The sequence below is a fragment of the Trachurus japonicus genome, chromosome 1 (genome assembly GCF_045865225.1).
Source record: "Trachurus japonicus isolate A0001 chromosome 1, Traja_1.0".
NCBI classification, from domain to species: domain Eukaryota; kingdom Metazoa; phylum Chordata; class Actinopteri; order Carangiformes; family Carangidae; genus Trachurus; species Trachurus japonicus.
The window spans coordinates 21,140,102-21,159,921 of record NC_140907.1 but is presented as its reverse complement, the minus strand read 5'-3'; the positions used below and the strand labels follow the sequence as shown (position 1 = coordinate 21,159,921).

General features: G+C 40.3%; 1 protein-coding gene across 1 annotated transcript in view; it reads right to left on the bottom strand.

Moving 5' to 3' along the window:
• Nucleotides 1-842: 842 nt before the first annotated feature.
• vegfc (vascular endothelial growth factor c) overlaps nucleotides 843-19,820 on the bottom strand; it is a 46,853-nt gene continuing 27,875 nt past the window's right edge. Inside the window, exons 4-7 of the mRNA XM_085780207.1 lie at nucleotides 16,989-17,128; nucleotides 10,460-10,602; nucleotides 3,304-3,628; nucleotides 843-1,483 (exon numbers count right to left, since the gene is read on the bottom strand). Coding sequence (XP_085636333.1) covers nucleotides 1,375-1,483; nucleotides 3,304-3,628; nucleotides 10,460-10,602; nucleotides 16,989-17,128 — 717 coding nt within the window. The 3' untranslated portion in view covers nucleotides 843-1,374. The remainder of the gene's footprint in view (nucleotides 1,484-3,303; nucleotides 3,629-10,459; nucleotides 10,603-16,988; nucleotides 17,129-19,820) is intronic.

The window sequence follows — 19,820 nt, the reverse complement described above, 5'->3', positions numbered from 1 at the left end:
AAGAAGTTAGCCAAAACGACCGGATCGCTTACTTCTACTTTAACTGTGAAACCGGGAGGCAGTGGCCAGGTCGGTCCACGGACGAAACGATTTTCGGCACTCAGACCTGGAGATAGCACACGCAGCAGGGCTTAAGATCGTCCTGTTCTCCCGGGGACGTAAAAGTATGTATTTAGGATGATAATTAATAACTCCCGGGGCAGAGTCGGGACGAAAGACAGATTTTCAGAAAAATGCGCATACACAAACAGCCGCAACTTCTTGCAGCAGGAGACTCCTGCAGACTACCGTGTCGTGCCACAGCTACAGCCACGGAGTGAGAAGCTCCTCCACAGGAGACAGCCGAGGCAGGCGGGGCAGCTCAGCAGTCCTGGTGTGCCACAGACCAAGACACTCAGTCTATCTTGGCCGATCGGTGTGGCCGATTATCTGTTCTCCTCCTTGGCCCCAAGTTGTGAAAGCCAGGCAGCTGGTTTATGCCCCGGCTGGCCGAGTCTCTTCACTCCTCTCACCCACACTTGAGCAAGTCAGCCTGCTCCGGTGCTCCACTGTCCTGCAAGTATTTTAAGTACTTGTCCAAAGCAATTTGCCTTGAAAAGTTAGTCTGAAGCCCTGATGAGCTTATAGGAAATGTAGTCAAATGCAGTCTTCATTCTGGCAAAATACTACCGCTTTGGACCACAGGGGGCGCCAAAATCAACACAAGAAAATGAAAGTTCATTGTAGGGGCTTTAAGGTCCAGACCTGGTTATTCAGCTGAGTTTTTATTTCTGACGATTGAAGAACACAAAAACCTCAGTACAACAAGCACCAGAACAGATTTGATAACAAACTAAGTTAACAATATTCAACATCCAGTATAGTTTATTTTACACGTATACTTTACATGATACAAAAATACTGATCACAGTGTAGTTTCTTGGAAAAGATTGAAATTGCAATAAACAGAGGTTGAAAAATAACATTTAATAAATTATATAATTAATATAAAGAATACAGAGACATAATTAATACAAAACCCCCCAAATATTTTAAAACAAATTATTTTGACAATATTTTAAAACAAGTGTCGAGTGTTGACTCTCTCTCTCTCAGTCCTTTCTTTCATTCCTGGGCTCCAATCAGTCGTGCTCTTATTAAAATGTCCTCATAGCCAAGTCAGTGCATTTCCCACCTTCAAATCACCACAGTTTCCCATATCTGCACTCAAATCACTAAGGTTCCCACATTCATCAGGGTCCGCACACTTAGCTGCCTTCAGAGCTGATGGGGATACTCGTGACCCGCAAGTCTACAGGGGATGGGTGATGAATTCTACCTTATAAGTTTATTATCTGCTCGTTAGCGTTTCATTAGCATCTCATCAGGTAGAGGTTAGTCCACCCGCCTCCAGTGCGAGGGTACGCAACGGCACACCTCCTCGCTGAAGGAAAAACCTGGTTCACACCTTCGTCTCCTGACCTCACAGGGAGGCCTGAGACAACTGCAATGAAGAAGGAAACAATAATTAGCTCCAAGACTGAAAGGGAGAAGTATTTTGAAGGATTGTGGTTGCCATGATTTGTGACCTGTTTTTGCACAAAGAAATGCCAGAAATTTGGTCACTTCTAGTTTAACTCTGAGACTTTATGATGTGGTCTGCAGGTTTTCAGGAATGATTGAGAACCTCATACAATGATTGAGAACCTCTACTTCCTCATGAACATACTTGGGTTCCCAAGGTTAAAGGTAAGAACTATGGTTTAGATTTCATAGCAGTAAAAACTACAGCCTTCAGAACTACTTTGTGATTTACAGCCCATGTCTGAACCACCAAAGTTTTCATCAGAGCAGTTTGTCAAACCCGAAGAAATACGTGTATACTTCACTTCTTTTTGTATCCTGAGACAGTGTGGTCTAAATTTTTTTAAACAGTGAAAATAATTTCCTAGACAGTAGTATCGACTTTTGAAAGCTCACACCACAGTCAAGGCTCCACTCTTCAACATGGACCAGATCCATGAAATTCCCAAGAAAACATGAAGCGTTGGGGGGTGTGAGCCCCGTTTTATGAAGCACTTAGGCACCTCGTCAACAAAGAATGCGCAACTTGGATGTAATTGCCACTGCTAGGGGTTACATGGTGGATGACAGTTGAATATCTATGAACCCATGACGAAATGCACATAGCCAGAGTCAAACAGACACGTGGTCTCTTTTAAATGTACACACTAACACGAGTGCCAGATCCCAGACACTAGATTCCTACTGCTATGTTAAACTCATAAATCACCCTCAAACAGGGTCACAAAGGGTCAAGACTGGATAGGATGGATGGATGTGTGTGTATGTGTGTGTGTTTCCTCTTGTGCAGGGGAAAGGAAATAGTTAAGTGACAGCTGGGAGAAGTCATTAGCACACTAAGGTCTTGTATTACACACCAGGTTCACTTGAACAACCACTTACTACTGATGGACCAGTGCTTTTCACTGACTACACACCACCACTAACATTACAAGTGAGTATGCATGCGTGTGAGCCGAGTGTGTTAGTGGGGGATGACTACCACAGGATGATGCAACCAGTGAACCACTGAAATACAAGTTGAATGTAAGCTGCCAAATTCCTCCACATAACAGTGACACAGAAATAATTTTTTATTTGATCATTTCATTATACTAACTGGTACATAAATAAAACAATAACCCAATGTCTCACTTGGCCTCACATAATCCTTGACATGTGATAGTAAACTACAACAATAAGACTACAACAATAAAAAAGCATCTGTGTGTGTGGTGAAATTGTTTGATTTTCATGAGATGTTGATATTGTTTGAATTGTTGTCAAACACTATAAATCTACCAAGTGTGTTTCTGTCACAGTGCTGAGGGTATTACAGTTCAAGCTATTGTTACAAATGGAAATAATAATTTATTTAGGCCAGGTTTAATTACTGTAAAACAATTATGTTTCTATTAAATATTCAAAATTAGAAAGCATTTGCATCTCTGCTGTTTTTAACTGAATTACAATCTGAATTGCTCTATTTTATGATTTTTAAACTGTAAAGTGTCTTTGAGCATTTGTAAAAGCGCTTATAAATAAAATGTATTATTATATTATTATTTCCCATTACTCCAGAATTGGATGCTGTGTTAAAAAATGGATAGATTGGATAGATTGGATGGATGGATGGATGGATGGATGGATGGATGGATGGATGGATGGATGGATGGATGGATGGATGTCTTTAGGTGCTTGAAGTTTTGTTACAGCCACCAAACATTGCATAGTATCAAAATGCTCTATATCCCTCCTTACCTGCATGAAGCTTGATGGAACCTCCGTCCTTTTAGAAAACACTTATTGGGCGACTCGTTGCATTCACAGGAACACTTTGTTTTGTTGAGGGGCTGGTGCCTCGGACATGTCTTAACACATGTGCACTGACAGGTCTCTTTGCTGAAGACATGGTTGAGCGGACAGGAAGGAGCAGGCGGGATGTTGCAAACACACTGGCAGGTATTACGGTCGAAATGTCGGTTTTGGCCACAGTCTTGTGTTTGAGTCCTACGTCGACAGACACACTGACAGGTTTCCACATCCAGTTCCTTATCTGGACCACACACATCTGCTGAAAATATGCCTATAGAGATGAAAAGAGATAGACACACATAGATGCCATTTGTTATTTAAAGGAGACTGGACTGGAGGCCTTGGCTGGAGATGGAGAGAGAAAAAATTGCACATGCTATTGATTGATGCTGTAGCCTACTCTCCTCATTCTTTTCTGGCACTTCTGGAGTCAGAGTTCCCCAGTATGAGTCAGTTTCTTATAAATCAAGTTTACTATGACAATGACATGATAAATCCTAGGTTTCTACATCACCTCTACAGGTCTCTCCATCACCTCTACCGCTCTGTTTCAAAAAGGATATTATCCTATTTGATAAATATGGATAAATTACCGGTATATGTGGTTATATAAAAACAAACTTAAAAAATAAGACACATATTTACAGCACATTTACACGTAAGTACTGTATGTCATAGGAAGAGCAGATAAATGAGTGAAATATGAGAATTTCTGCTGCAAAAAACAAACTGATATCCTATGCGAAACACAGTTGTAAATGTTGGCTATCACTGAAAATGTTACACAACAACATATAAAAACAGTGTGCGTGCCAGTTGTTTGAGATCACTGATAAACTAGGAAACTGAGACATTCCTGGAATGGAGCAGCGTTCTCTGTTTCCTCAGGGATAGCACAGATGGTTCTCTTTCAATACTGGCAAATGATCTGCTAGCTAAAACACAAAGGGCGAGAGATGGAGAGAGCAACAGAATGTCCAGCAAATAGATGTTCAGACTGTTGTGTTTGTGTTTCTACAGATGAATAAACACAGATAACAAATACAAAATTCTGGTGTCTTCTCCACTGTAGCAGCATGTGCTTACACAGACTTTACAACCTACATCAGTCTAGTGGAACTTTATTTTCCCTGACAAATGAGACAAGTCTCAGAGGTGCACATTTGATAAATGTCTCCCTCAACAATTGGCCATGAATGAAACATAAATTATTTGATATTTTAAATTGTTTATTTCTGTGCTGGGTTATATCTGCAACACTAGTGGTTTAGGGAATGACAAACATAACAACATTGTTTGATTTGACTGCTTGAAGTAGATCCACATGTCCAAAACCAGATGAATACAACAGTGGGTCCAAACAAGAGACAAGGATGAGTGTGAAAGAGGGTGACCATTAATGTATGTTATTTCTGCATCCAGTGTTCACCCAGTGTTGTTATTCAATATGAAAGCCAGTAACTTGTGGACCTGCTAATTGCATTAGACTTACTGCACTACATATTGCTAAAATGACAAACATCACTACACTTACAACAAATTGAGCCCACTATCCACAGTTTATATCAATATCAATTAAAAAGAAGTATATAAATGAGACAACAAATGAAATACTTTGAAGTTCCTGTCCAGACATTTTTTAAGCTCTCGGCATAGTTAGCATTTTGTTTATGTTGTTTGTGAGCTTGTAACTTACATTGGCTGATACAGTGTTTGTGGTGCTCTCTGTAGTGACTGACACGGTTTCAGATGTATTACAGTAAACCCTGTCCTCTGTCCCTCAAGTTGAATTAAGGGTATTATTATGCAGATGGATTGTGGATTGCTTATATTCAAGAACTTGAATGCCACCTAACCCTGTCATGTTTTATACAACCATGTTCTAAATAAAAACAAGGTCCATAATTATGTAGGGTCACAAAGTGCTGATGCATTGTGGGTTAGCTGACACTCGTGTTTGTGATTCAGTTTGACAGTCACTGGCAGAGGTCACTGCTTTACAGACATACACACACGCACGCACGCACGCAAAGTCACACAAATGTAAGTTTACTACTGAGGTGAGAAATATTCCCTCAGTGGAACCAAGCAACAGATCTGTGGTTACTCTGAGTTACTCCATACCAGGGTATTATATGGAAGCCATGTTTAGAAAAACTGGTGTTGTTTTTGGGAAGCACCCATTCATTGTTTTTGATTGTTTGCAGAAAAATTGTTAGTTAATGTCTGAAGGTTATTGAGCAAAACATATAATAAAAACCGCAAAATAATTCTCTCTCATTGTTTCTCTGGATGCACAGACTCAATGGCTTCCAGTAAAGAGCTAACACATATATATTGATTTACACCGAGGTCATTCTTTTATTAGCCTATTGTTTTCATCACCATAACAATAACCAAAAACATTTTTGAGTTTTGTGGTGTCTTTGAATTTGTTCAAAATGAAATGTCACAACAAGAGAATTCAAACTGTCTACATTGACGCCTGTGTCATTTCCTGAATTATGGGGATATTTATTCTGGAAACGCATGTTGCCGATGAGTTCCTAAGAGTCAGTCACTTACAGTACCTGTACACTGTAATATGATATAGTAGTATTATTGGGTCTCCTGGTAAATGTCACCAGTGGGCATAGTAATGCAGTAACCCGACATAAGGTGGTTTTGGTTTTGGTTTAGCTTTACCATGGACAGTGCCAAATAGTGCACTGCTTCTCAAGAAATCCCTGACTAGATGAGACCTATTAGGGGAAACATGGTAACAGTCAAAAAAAGGTAAAACCCACAAACAAAGTAAACACATGACATGCAGGTGAAATCCTCCGATCTTTAGTTCTCACCATCATTAGCAAAGCCCTCTCTCTGGACCCAAGCTATGTAAGCTACCAATCTGTCTTTATCACTGTCTTATCCTCCTCTTCCCCTGCTTGTCATCTCTTTTCAACACTTCGTCCACTTTAATCAAAATAGTCCATGTCTCAGCACAGTTTGGGACATCTCTCTTTCCTAACAACACTCCCCACCAACCTTATACACTCACATTTACACCTACAGGCAATTCAGACTTTCCAGTTGACCCTGTGTGAATGTCTTTGAACTGTGGGATGACTTGTAGCACAGTGAGTACATGCAAACGCCACACAAAAAGGAGATTGAACCCAGAAGCCTCTTGCTGTGAGGCGACAGAGATAACCACTGGACCATCCTGTTGCTCTGCTCCTGGATATGTTTTCTTTATATAAGTGCACTCGACCTAATGCACTCAGCTAAATTGTCACACTACCACCTGTGCAACACTGTGAAAATGTTTCTGTAATTTGGAGATAACTCTCGTTCCTTAAAGCACTGTAGAGCAACGGGCTTGGTGCAATCTGTGGACAGACAGTCGGGGGGCAAAGATCTTTGTTTCTGACTGGACCTCCCACAGCCTTGATTTACCTTCTGGCTTGGCTTGTTGAGCTTGTTCTGTAAAGTTTCATGTGTGTAACACATGACCTTACATCCATTCATCTTCATTTCTACCTCCCTATTGCTTAGTCAAATATCACCATGTCATGCTCCCTTTTTGTGACAGGGTAATTTATAGCATTTGGGGGAATATGAGCACATGTTTTGGGGAAGCTCTGCCACACATAATTATTTGTGTAATATTTCCTAATATTAAGGTCTTTTATACTGGCCTGCTGCCATGGGCTGTCAAACTTCCTTGCCAAATTTCTATTTAATGCCCTAATGTTTGAAGGTTGACTCCTGGGTCTCTCTCTGCCACAAGAAGTATGTGCTGTTGCAATTACAGCACAATGAAGGGATTTAATCAGACTACAGGTCATTCACGTAACACATTGAATAAGATATCCTTGCACAGCACCATCCAACTTACAACATAACTGCCAGTGCGCAAGATTTCTGTCAATGTCAATTATTTGCTTTTCAAAATAAAATGAGTGCGAGAGTGAATTTTTCCCACAGTGAATGAAGTAGAAAAGACTGTAGAACTTGGAGGGACACATACATTTTTACAGAGCAGAGAGTTAAAAAATCATGTTTATGAGTCTTGGAACTTGGAAACATAATATTTTGTCCATTTAGATTAGGTGATGTGTCAGCATATTGCTGATTTTCCCTTTACTTTTAAAATGACAATAGCCTCAACCTTACCTTGGCACTTTGTTGTGCTCCATGGAAACAGTGGACATGGGTATTCACAGTGTGTGTTGTCAAATTAATGAAGATACTTTTTATTTTTTATCCCATGACCACTATTAGAAATGGAAAAGTACATCATAAAATGCTGTGATGTAATCTAAAGTTGGGTGACATAATATTAGAGTAGCCATCATGTAGGCTACTGTACAGGAAGAGTTGGTGGCTACTAGCTTGTGTATCCAATAAGGAAGTGGTTAATCCTGAACATAAATGTAAAACCTGACCATTAGAGTTTGTATAGCTGGAGATGAAAGCCTACAGTAACAGTGACATTGAAAGAAAGGTTAGAAGGCCACCAAACTATTAGGAACCATCTTTCTCTGATGTATGCAAACACAACCATTACCTATATAACATTTCAATTTCCTCATGGCCAGTTCAATTTTACTTGACCGCTATTTACCTTAGCTTGTAAATATAGATAAAATCCACTGGTAAAAACTTACCCCCATTATCTTTTGCTAATAATATTTTTTCAAGCCGTTCATTCATACTGTGTATGAGTGTTTTGTGTGCGTGGGCATCAGTGAAATCTGCTACTCAAGGGTCTCCACATTCTTCTGCTTCTCGTTTGTTTACACTGAGTCCAGAGTGTTATCATTGCCAAACACACACACACACACACACACACACACACACAGAAACTCACAAACACACACATACTGACTCTCAACAAACACACTGCAGTCGTAAATACTCGTCTCAGAGCACATGAACCTTCTTCTGTCACAAACATCAACACAGAGAGAGATGGGCTCCACTAACAGTGTGTGCTTTTTTCTGTGTTTTGGTATGCGTGTGCTCACTCCAGGCCTCGGGGACACGTCATCATTCAGCACTGGTCAGCTGTATTTCCAGGCAGATATTTGTTGATGTGCTGGTTGATTTGCAGTATTGGCTTTCATGGTGTTAGAGGAGCCACACTTACTGTAAGTGTGACAGTTGGGACCAGAGACGACAGGTGGCTAGCTGTTCCTCTCAGGTGTACTCCAGGTATGCAGAGCAGGGTTACTTTAGCTTCTCCATATATAATTCAAATTTGTTGATATGCACACATGTTGTAGGATTCTCTCCATTTTGGTCAGATTGGTCTGATTCTCAATTTATAGGAATAGTTTGGGTTATTTGACATGGGATTGAGTTAAGTACTTTTACTGAGTGTGTTACCTCCAGCGGATTCAGATCAGTGCTCTGCCAAAAGCAGTAGCGGCATCAGGACGGAAGCTGAGTCATGAGCTGCTGTGGGTGATGCCATCCCCAAAAATCCATTTTAGCCACAGAAGAATGTGTTTTCGAACAGTAAGTTTCTTAGGAACTACTCTGTTTATCTACCATTGAACTGCATGGTTGCTTTTGTGCATAAATAGGAGTAAAGAAAAGGAATGTTTGAGATAGATAAAGTAGTGAAAATAAGTGACACTCAACTGATATCAGCTTTTTTTGTGGACGTTTTTTTTTTTTTTTCTAAAACACATTTTCATTATTCAGATCCTGGGTGCTCCTGCAGCCACTTTAAACTGGGACCTCATCCAAATTTACTGCAGGTAATCACACATTCCCACCTCAAATAACCCAAACTATTACCATAAGATGAAATCAAAGACTCTTAAACCCCCTTTTGAACACAGGAAATAACCAGGGTTTGACCAAGGTTTAACCAGGGTGTAACCAAACACCGTGGAGTTTTACTCTATGGTAAATAGTGTAAACAGGCATCATGCAGTTACCATTGTCGGAGCTGAAATTGCGCTTTTGATACACTCATCAAACTCTCTAAAACTCACTTAATTCCCCAACTTGCTGTAATTTGTTCACAACAATGAATTCCATCAATTCTTAAAGAAGTGTATATGTCAGATCTGAATTACAGTATTAGCATAATCAACACTTTTACTACATGTGAGGTTATCATTTAGATGCCTGTCAATCATAAATTGAAAACCTTTATTTTGCACACGGTACTAAAGGACAATCGTGCATTTGTTTTTTCCATGTGTGTTACACGTACCATATTTTAAATTGCCCTAGGTTTTATGATGTGTTGATCCAAAGGGTTTTAAGTATAAGCGTAGTTTTCATCTCCTTTCTCAGGCTTCTCCAGTTGCAAGACATCACAAAGACTTTTCTGAGAGAGCCAATAAAAGTTTGGCAGATTTCAGGTAAACACTCAAAGAAAACAAATCCTGCAGGAATTGGATGGTGGGTCCAAGTGGGCAGGGCTTGGGATCATTGTTGAGGGTGGTGACTGTTTTGGTGTGATATCACAAAGTTACAGAAGTCCTGATGGTCTGTATTAAGTCTTGTTTTCTGTACACGGGCTGTGTGAATTTCTCTGTGGACTGAGGCTTTGATACTTTCACAGTAGAAATATAGAATCTAGACTTGCTTTATAATCAACTACACATGGACATCTACCATCATACTGCATAGGACCTTTCATTTCTCACACGTACTATATGCATTACTTCAGCAGAGAAGGCTGGTTGAAGATTACAGCCAATATTTAACCAGAAGGTTGGCTTTAAAGAATGCAGCCGGTTCCATACAAAGAGCAGCTTTGCATAGTTTCCACATCAACGGTTGTTTTCCCCTGTCCCTCATGAAATACATCTATTTAGGTTTCACATTAGGTATTAAGAGCACGACCACACACAGCATCCAACAGCTTTGCTATTTAAACTGCTCATTACCGCAGTCTTGACATTGTTGGCAGTGAAGGGTAATTTCCCTGCTATGTTTGCCTATCAGCAACTGTAATTGTTTCTTCCTATTTTTTTTCTGGGCTGCTGCAGGAAAAATAAGCAAGCACAGTTTCCTCTGCAGTGTTTTCTAAAAAAAAAAACAACCATAGATAGAAGATAAAACTCTTTTTGTGTGCAAATGTGTAAACACTCACCAAGGTGCTGTTGGGAGGACCGTGGAGGGGGCAGCGGTGATGGAGGGGTGTTGTGGTGCGTGATGCTCGCCATGCTGACACACCAACATAGTCTGTTGCTCCACGTCTGACCAGGAGGGCATGTCCTGTTGGCTATTGGACACCTTCAAGAGAGAAAGATTTAAACAGTTAAACATCATATACCCACAGCTGGGTTCAAGACTAGATGCAATGAAATGACACAGACAGTGTTTTTTTTTTAGATACAGATATTATAGTACTATACACTTACCAATGACATAACTCATTGAATTGAATTGAATTGAATTGAACTGAACAGTAGAATGGCAGATGTGACATTCATCAACAAAGTTATATGTAAAACATTGCTCAGAAAAAGAAGACCTCAGCGTCACAGTGTGGATATGTTATGACAGACTTGGAAATACATTTTCAGTATTAGAAGAATCCAGTGGTAGTTGTCTGTAGCCTGGCTCTCGCCAGACCCTTGTAGTTCCGCAAAGCTCCACCAGAGGCGCTACGCTCAGCTTCACACAAGGGTCTGGACTCGAGGCCAATGCAAACTTCTTCCCCGGAGCAAAAAATAATGAACCAATCAGGATCGCCGGGCGGGACTTTCTGAGGTGTGACGTAACGCTGAAGCGACTGTTTGAGTCAAACAACAATGGTGGCTCGCAGTGAGGAGTCGTGCGTTGGCATTGATTCTGCTATTTCAACTGTTTTGTCGAATCTATCGAATATTAATTCTTTGAAAGATGAACAGAGAACGGTTTTGAAGGCATTTATTGGTGGCAAGGAGGTACGTGATTCAAGATAACGGACAAGTGGTTTATCCAATCACATACAAGATTTTTTTACAAGGCCCCGCCTTCTGAAATGAATCGCCTATGGAGCAGTCCCAGACCCTTGTGTGGAGCTCAGCGTAGCTTTGCGGAACTACAAGGGTCTGGCGAGAGCCAGGCTAAGTTGTCTGTGCATCAGTGGAAAATTAGCATTAGCATATAAGGTCCTGATAATGATATGCAAAATATTGACACAGCAGTTAACCTTTTTTTTTTTTTTTTTTTTTTGCATATTGCCACAAGATTCAGTCATTGTGGCATTGTTTTCACTCTCACACAGAGTTGCCCCTTGAAAATCAACCTTCTTCTGTGAAGACCTAATTGTTGCAACTCTCTATCTAAACACCAGATGTCCTCAGACTTTCCTCCCTGTTTGACTCCTCTTTATCCCACATCTACCTGCTCTGGTACAATACTGGTTCATTTCCACTTATTGTGCTGCACCAGCTGTAGCAGTTGAGTCTTTGGTCTCTGCCTTTAACTTTTTCCACCTGCTGTGTTTGTGCTAATCTGTTTGCTTATAGAAATTTGCTCTTATTTCTATTATTTAACTGCATCACTGAACTTGCATCCATACATCACTTGAGACATTCTTTTATAGTACTTTTAAGTGAAATATACTCCAAGACATCTGAATGTGGATGCAAAGAGGTAGGGCAGTTGTGGAGCTGAGACTTTGGTGCATGTCAGTTTGTGGCAAGCATACACTCAGCATGCCCTCAGCCTCAACTTAAGAGTTTCTTTACCAGGTATCAGGTTTCTCAATCAAATCCAGTATAATCTCATCTGAAAAATTCACAGGTCTAGCTATCACTTAAACACACCTCTTTGATCTTCAGGGATTGTTGTGAACAAAACCAGGCCACTTAATTGGTTTAAGTAATGGGATTCCTCTGCGGTTTGAACGTGTTCAAGTGCAGCTCACCCACTCCTAACCCGCTTCCCATGATAGGCCAACTGAAGGGCTGTAGACAAATAAACAACCCGATCAAAGGAGGATTTCTTGGGCCCGCTTCAATCAGACAGTCAGGAGGGAGAGGAAGGTATCAGAGGATTATCTGTGATGATGAGATGTCTCTGCGATGTCACTGAAGAAATGCAGGCAGGCTGTCCAAGATTTCTCCAATTAGCTCAACATTGGAAATATAAAAGGTTTTTTGTTTCACTGTTCAATGTTGTGTTGCAGAACCAAAGGTTACGATTGTCCTCCAACATCTAAAACAAATGTATATCATTTTCTAAAACTCTCCTCTTAAGGCATCAACATTGCAGCATTTTTTCCAGCAATGCTGCTTCTAGTATATATACTTTGTCACATTTTGCTGTTCTTATTATAAAGGTCCAACAATATTAAGGTGGTTAGCATCATGTAGATTGCCACGATACAGATGCATTATGTGTTGTGAACTTTTCCAGATTTTATTGCAGCTGTTCAGGTCCAGTGCAAATCCTGCAGAGAAACTGAGCAAAGGCTAAAAATGGCAGATGATGACAAACAGGCCACGCCCACTTTCAGTTTCAATCAATGGCAGATACAACCTCGGTTAATACTTGTCCCCATAACATGTGTAAGTGAACATTATTGGTCCTGTGTTTAGTATTTGTTGTGTTTTACATATATTCACTATGAACCCCCTTCAGAGTTAGAACCTAAATTTGGTTTAGAACACTTTGGCAAATGAGGAGAAGTGAGGGAAGCAGATTGCAGGCAAACAAACATCTCCATCAAAGACAGGTCTCCCGCGGGTCGACTTCAGATAAGTGGAAGAGAGACACTGATATGTGTCTGTGGCTGCAGCAGATTTGCTGTTTGCTGTGTTAAGACCACATGACCTTGGTATTTGTTTTCTCTAGTTAAATTGTTCCTGTTTTCTGTTCCCAATGCCTTTTTAATAAGTTTTCAACCTTTCATGTCTTATTTCGGTCTTTCAACTTGTTTCTTGGTTTCTTCTCCCCATGCATGCCATTCGCACCATTTCTTATCAATCCTTAAATTTGGAAGAGTGGATGATTATAATAGCTTTTTATAAGACTGATGATGCCTTTTTGCTCAGTGATAAATCCTGCCATAATTCCTCAATGAAACTTTCGTAAAGGTACAGTAGATGTCCATATGATGTTCGATTGAGTCTAGGTTCTGTGAAAGAATCAAAGCATCAATCCACAGTGAAACACATACCCTGAGGTCGGGAACACACTGGATCCCTAAATCTGCTGTATATGTATGCAGTCACTCAGAAAACCATCAGCCAGACATCAGAACAGAGGGTCAGACCTATCAGTAGCCAAAAATAAATTTAAAAAACACACACACATTATAGACAAAAACTGTGACAGATTATGATCATCCCCAAATCTGCTACATGTCTCTGGTCACTCTGGAAAGGAAATGAGTGGGCTGACACTTATCAGCTGGTATGTCATCATGAATATGAGTTGCTCTCTACTGAATCATGATGATTCAGAGATCTTTCAGACAGACTGTTCATGTTCTCCGGAGACAGATTCTCAAAGAAATATGTCAGAAATATGTTAGACGCCATCCCTGTCACTTATGATGGAGCTTTTACTCACGATGTACCCGTGATTTTATCCAAAGCCGGAGGCTATGTGGAGGTCAGCGTCATGTGGTGACTTACGTACAGAGCAAACAGAGCAGAACGACAATTAACTCAACTACCCCACTGCCTCCTCCACAAACCACCATCTCTACACCACCAAGAAGGTGGGTGGGTTAGGAAAGAAATAGGAGCAACTGTTTTGAAGACCTGTTTATTGTTGAGAATGAGAACTGCAAGGAGAAATACTAAAAATATGAAAACTTAGTCAGGTCTTACATTCGTACATCTTTGTACATTTTCCTGTCCGACTGACTGATGGGAGATGTACTCTGGTGGACATGCTTTAAGTGACCAGGTTTAAGGTCTACTTCATGATTTTTCTGTGATTCAGAAAAGGATCTAACATTCATCAGAGCAGGTTTTGTAAAACTAGACACAAGACACAGAAGTACCGATAGATTGTTGTGTCTTACAGCAGCAGCAAGCTGAGATAAATGTCTGAAGCAGCACTTTCTAGGCACCTTTCTACACACAACCCCCTGTAAACACAGTCATTTTGAAAGCCTTTTGTCTTTTAAATCTTTATCTCCAAAGCCACTAAGTCAAAGACATCAAAAATGCACACATTTTTAATAATATAATATACAAATATTTTCAAAAACATCCAAGTTATTTAAAACAAACTCAAGGCTGATACTAATTTACATCAGAAACCAGATCCCTTGTTTGGGGTTCTACAAACTGCCAAGACAAATATACTTTCTCTGCATACACACACAGACACACACACAGCCAATTATATAAAGCAAAATAGTCTTGACTAAAACAAAGCAGTTTTAGGTCCTGTAGACCTGAACCCAGAGACAGACAGAAGGTGGTGTGTCTGCAGACACACAAATTGTTTGAAGCTGTGAAAGAGTTTGTCGAAGAGACACAGTGTGGTTTTAATTAGAGCTGCAGTGGCACGGTCTCACACACACGTACGCACACACTCATACACACACACTGACGTGGGCTTCAGAGGAAGACAGGGAAAGTGAAAGAAAAGGATGGAGAGTAAGTCGGTGAGTGAGCGTTGTGCTCTTTCGCTTGACCTAATGTGAAACATACGTGTTGTTCACACTGACGTGTGTCTATGATTTGTCGGTGTGGAAATCTCTACAATGCGTTTCCCTTTCCTGTTCTAATCTGTGTTTAACATCAATGCTCTATCTAGTCCTACTCTTTCTTACACACACACACACACACACACACACACACACAATTCTTCATCAAAGCCTCTGGGTCAATGAGGTGGATTTTGTGGGTCTTAAACAGTAAAACAGATCTGTTTAATTGGTGGAGTTTAATAGTTATTTAACAGATTGATTTCCATTTCGTTAAACAGACAGACCATTGGTCAAACTATAGCAGATGATCACATTACATATCCCACAGGTTATCCCCCACCTACACACACACACACACACACACACACACACACACACACACATACAGTCACACGGACAAGCATACAATATAAGTATGCATCAGCTGACCCCTCTGAGTTTAGATTTATTGTGATGGTCTCTACAGCACATATACGTGCACATTCCATATTGAATAGGTCATTACTCTCCGGTAGTAGACTCCACCCACACACACACACATATACACACACACACACATATACAAGGACTTCTTCTAACAACATCTACTTGGATTTCATCTGCACCAGCATGTGATGTTTGTTCATCACTTCACGCTCATTTGTCTCATTTTAAAAATGAGCTGCAAAAAGAGGAGCTTCCTCTCCTCATATATAATGCAGTGTATTTGCCTCGTCCACATTATGAATTTCAGTGTAAACTTCAGCACATGTAATGCTCACATTAAATTAAATCAGAATGAGGGGGGGGGGGGGGGGTGATAAAAGACAAGAGAGAGAGAGAACAGCTTGGTCTGATGACACTCAGTTGCAGGTAGTAGGTCGTAGGGTCAGAATTTGAATCCATGGACCAACCTTGTATTAACAGACCAGACTGGTGGTGGAAGTAATTACTCATTACTTCTCATCAATCATGGTCTCAGTCTTACAGTCTATTTGAGATTTCTTGCTGACCCTGTTCATCCCTTTATGGCTACACCTAACCATCATCTTGCAAGTGTTGTAAAATTGATAAAGATGTTTTCTGATGTAGTTTGTCTATTTGCCTATACTACATTCCTCATTAATATTCGCACTAAGGTCAATTTTAACATGCCTCACACACATTCAGACAGGGGATCCATTCATTCTTTCCCTACACACCTTCATTACTAAACAGATGAGCAAATTGTTCTTCAGTTTTCCAGGAAAATGACACAGTCCTAGTGAAAAGCTTTGATGTCTATAGCACTCGTCAGATGGGATTCCCATTACAGGGAGAGGCGGGGAATGAAAAATTCACTGTCATGCTCAGTCATTTACTATGACATATCATTTCAGAAAACATTTTAACCATCTGGAGATCAGACTATATTTGCTGTAAAATATATAGACATTCAGGAGGACAAAGCCAAACGAGCAGTACAAAAGCTTCCTCAGGGCTGGGCGGGGGAGTTGAAGTTGAAGATTCAGTATATGAATCAAAATGATTTTCCTTCTTGGAGTCATAACTGATGTCATACACAAATGCACATCCATAAGTCCACTGAGAGATGACGGGAAAAAGAGGCTTCAGAAGTTTGCTCAGTGTCAAAGTGTCAAAGTATCCAGTGCTAGATGTAGTAAGTACACTGTCAGTGGGAACTGACAGACAGAGAGAAAAAAAAGAAAGAAAGAAAGAAAGAAAGAAAGAAAGAAAGAAAGAAAGAAAGAAAGAAAGAAAGAAAGAAAGTGTTGAGGAGAGGTCATGAAGTGCAGCTTGATGTAAGTCTACTCAGAGGAACAAACTAACTGTGGAGTTAATCAAGACAGAATCTGAAGTGTTTCCTGAAGTAACACCCCTGTATACACACACAGCACAGGAAGCGACCTCTGTAACAATAGACTCAAACACTCATTGTGTGTGTGTGTGTTGCCATAAGAACACCTATGATGGAAAAAGGAAAAGGCAGTTCCTATCCTGAAGTACAGTGAGTGATGCAGTGAATGTGGGCGCTTACTCAGGCAGAGCTCTCCTGATGATGCTGTGGACTTGTTTGTAGACGTCCAGTTTGGACAGACAGCTGCACTGGGTGTGGTTGGCCACGCTGATGGTCACTGGCCTGGTGCCCTGGGTGATTGGCACCGTGATCTCAAACAGCTGCAGACAGAGGCAGAGAGGTGAATCAAGACAAGGTGTGAAGACCACAGCTATGAATAACACAGAATAATAGTTACGAATAAGTCAAAACAATGACTGGAACTGTGAGGTCCTCTCTTTTAATATTTTTTAAAGGTCTTGACTCTGTTTGATGCTGAGAAGATGAATGGTCTGTCGTTATATATAAAATTGAACTGAACTGAGTTGAATAATGTTCTTATTGACAGACTGGGCTTGGCACTCAGTAGGGTTGTTCCCAAATCCAAATATGCATTTGGAAAGGCACCGATAATGAGTTCATCTGAATACTTTTCATATCCAAATATTTTCATCGTTATTTAGAGAATCCAGGAAGCCCATGTTAAACAGTTTCTCAATACAGCGACTGCTCCATGGAAAGGTCTTGTCTCCTTTATATCAATTTGATGGTTTGGCTCATATTTGAAAATAACAAAAGTTCAAAGTCATCACTTTTTCAACTTAACTGCTCTTGTAGCACTTAAAGTCTACAGTGCACTGCAAATAATGGAAATGAAAACGTTAGTTTAGGGATTGAACTGAGGAACTCCCTCTAGTGTAAATACAAAGCTGCCACTGTATCAGCGTAGCAGGTACAAGTTTGTTGGTGTTTTGTTGCTTTGGAGTGACTCTGTCAACCCTCAGCAGTCGCCCTCTTCTCCCCCAAAAATCTCCAGGGTCGAAGATGGAACAGAGGAACCACTCCAGGAGGGAAATGTGAGAAAACCACTTGCTGGATACTTGGCACAAAGTTATGCAGCAGCTGTGGAGACATTTCTGTTCCCTTAAATGTAAAATTATTTTCACAGACATGATCCCAAATGAATCACATTTTGTGCCAATATAATGAAATGTTGCTAATTATGGCTGACAAGTCTCAAAATGTTGACATTGAAGGTATCAGCACAATGTTAACTGTCAATGTCTTATTTCTTTCCAAGCCAAAAACTGTTTGGCACAATATTTGTCCCAGCAACTGTGGCATTTTAAAGGTCCAGATGCCTTAAAAGCAGAAACATGCGTGTGTTGTGACACACAGCATTGTTCAAACAGTTTATTTACACGTCCATCAGACACCGAGCAGCACTGCCACGCCATTGTGTTTCTGTCCACCAGATTTGATTTCACTTCATCAAGTCCTGAGAAGATATTTGATTCTCCCCTCTAGGTCTTCTGGTCCCATGTCGCCAGAAATCAATGATTGCAATCTTTAATTTCTTTATACATGCATGTGTTCAAATGAAATGTCTTTTGTCAAAGTACCAAAGCTTGCATTGTCCAACTTAATCAACCTAGGCTTAATATTCAGTCAATAACGTTAGTCCATTGCAAAACACCGCTATTTATTATATTCTTTCTTTTCAAAAGGACCCTTCATACAAAGACTTGACGTGAAGTTGAACTTGAAGCTCATTTCAAAAGAGCACCATGTACCCAGGATCCTCAAAACCACCAGGCACCAAAACACCCGGCTGAAAGCAATGAGAAAGAATGTGAAGGATTTCCACTCAAAGAACAACAAGAGTGATCAGGAGCTGAGCTTGTGTTTTTCACATGGCACTGATGAAGACCCTTACACAAGACTGTCGCACAGACTAGAACAGAGACCATGAGAGCCACTTCAGTCTGTCAGTCTCAGAGTTGAACAGGCTGAATAGAAAGTAATTAGTCTCAATGACTCCTATTCAAGACCCTTAACAGCTTAAACTGTCTCTCTCCCTCTCTCATCCTAATGAGGATATCATTAAAGCTGACCTCAGTGTTCGTGACCTGCTAGAGTGTTCACCATGGTTGCAGACGCACACGCACACGCACACACACACACACACACACAAACACAGGGACCTCTCTCTCTGAGATCATTTGTTAGCACCACAGGGTTTAAAACTTTAATTGCAAACATTTATTTTTGTTTTGGCTTCATGCAAAATTCACTCTCAGTATAGTTTTACCAGAAAATCAAATCTCTGCACAAACTGCAGAACAGTGCTGTGCTTAGAAGAGTACCGTAAGTTTAACTACAGAAATAAAGTCAGAAACCTTCTAACAGGTGGACACTGGTGTACAAATCCCATTAACATGTTTAATTTACAGTATGTGAGACAATATAATTGTGACTTTTCCATGGGACACAGAAGCTAAAGCAGAATAATGTTAATACACTTGATTTATAGCAGGTAAAATAGCAAGTAGGCATATAGGCATGGAATATAGTAAAATGATTACCCTGAATGTTGTTGTTGGAGTTAAATGCTCTAAACCCCATGATGGTAGGACAAGGCAGGAGATTTAATTTGGTGTAGATCAGAAAGATACAGAGGTGCTAATTTATGGAGTTGAAAATTAGCAGCAGAATCTTTGCTTGATAGAAAAAAAACAGCCCTGCTGATAGTCTTTGATAAGGGCAATGTGCTGTCAAGTAAAGCACCCAAACTCATTAAGACACTAGAGAGTTTGAGGAGGACCACATTTTCTACACTGAGTTCGATCTTCAGAAATCTTGGCCTGAAAATGATGCTAAAATGTTCATTTTCTAGAGGCCATGAATACACATCGAATGTCTTATTCAAAATAGCAGTCAAGAAATCTGACATTAGAAGAAAGGACAGATCAACTGAAATCACTATTGTTAGGCTCCGTTGCTTGTGAAAAACAGCTCTATAGCACATGTGCA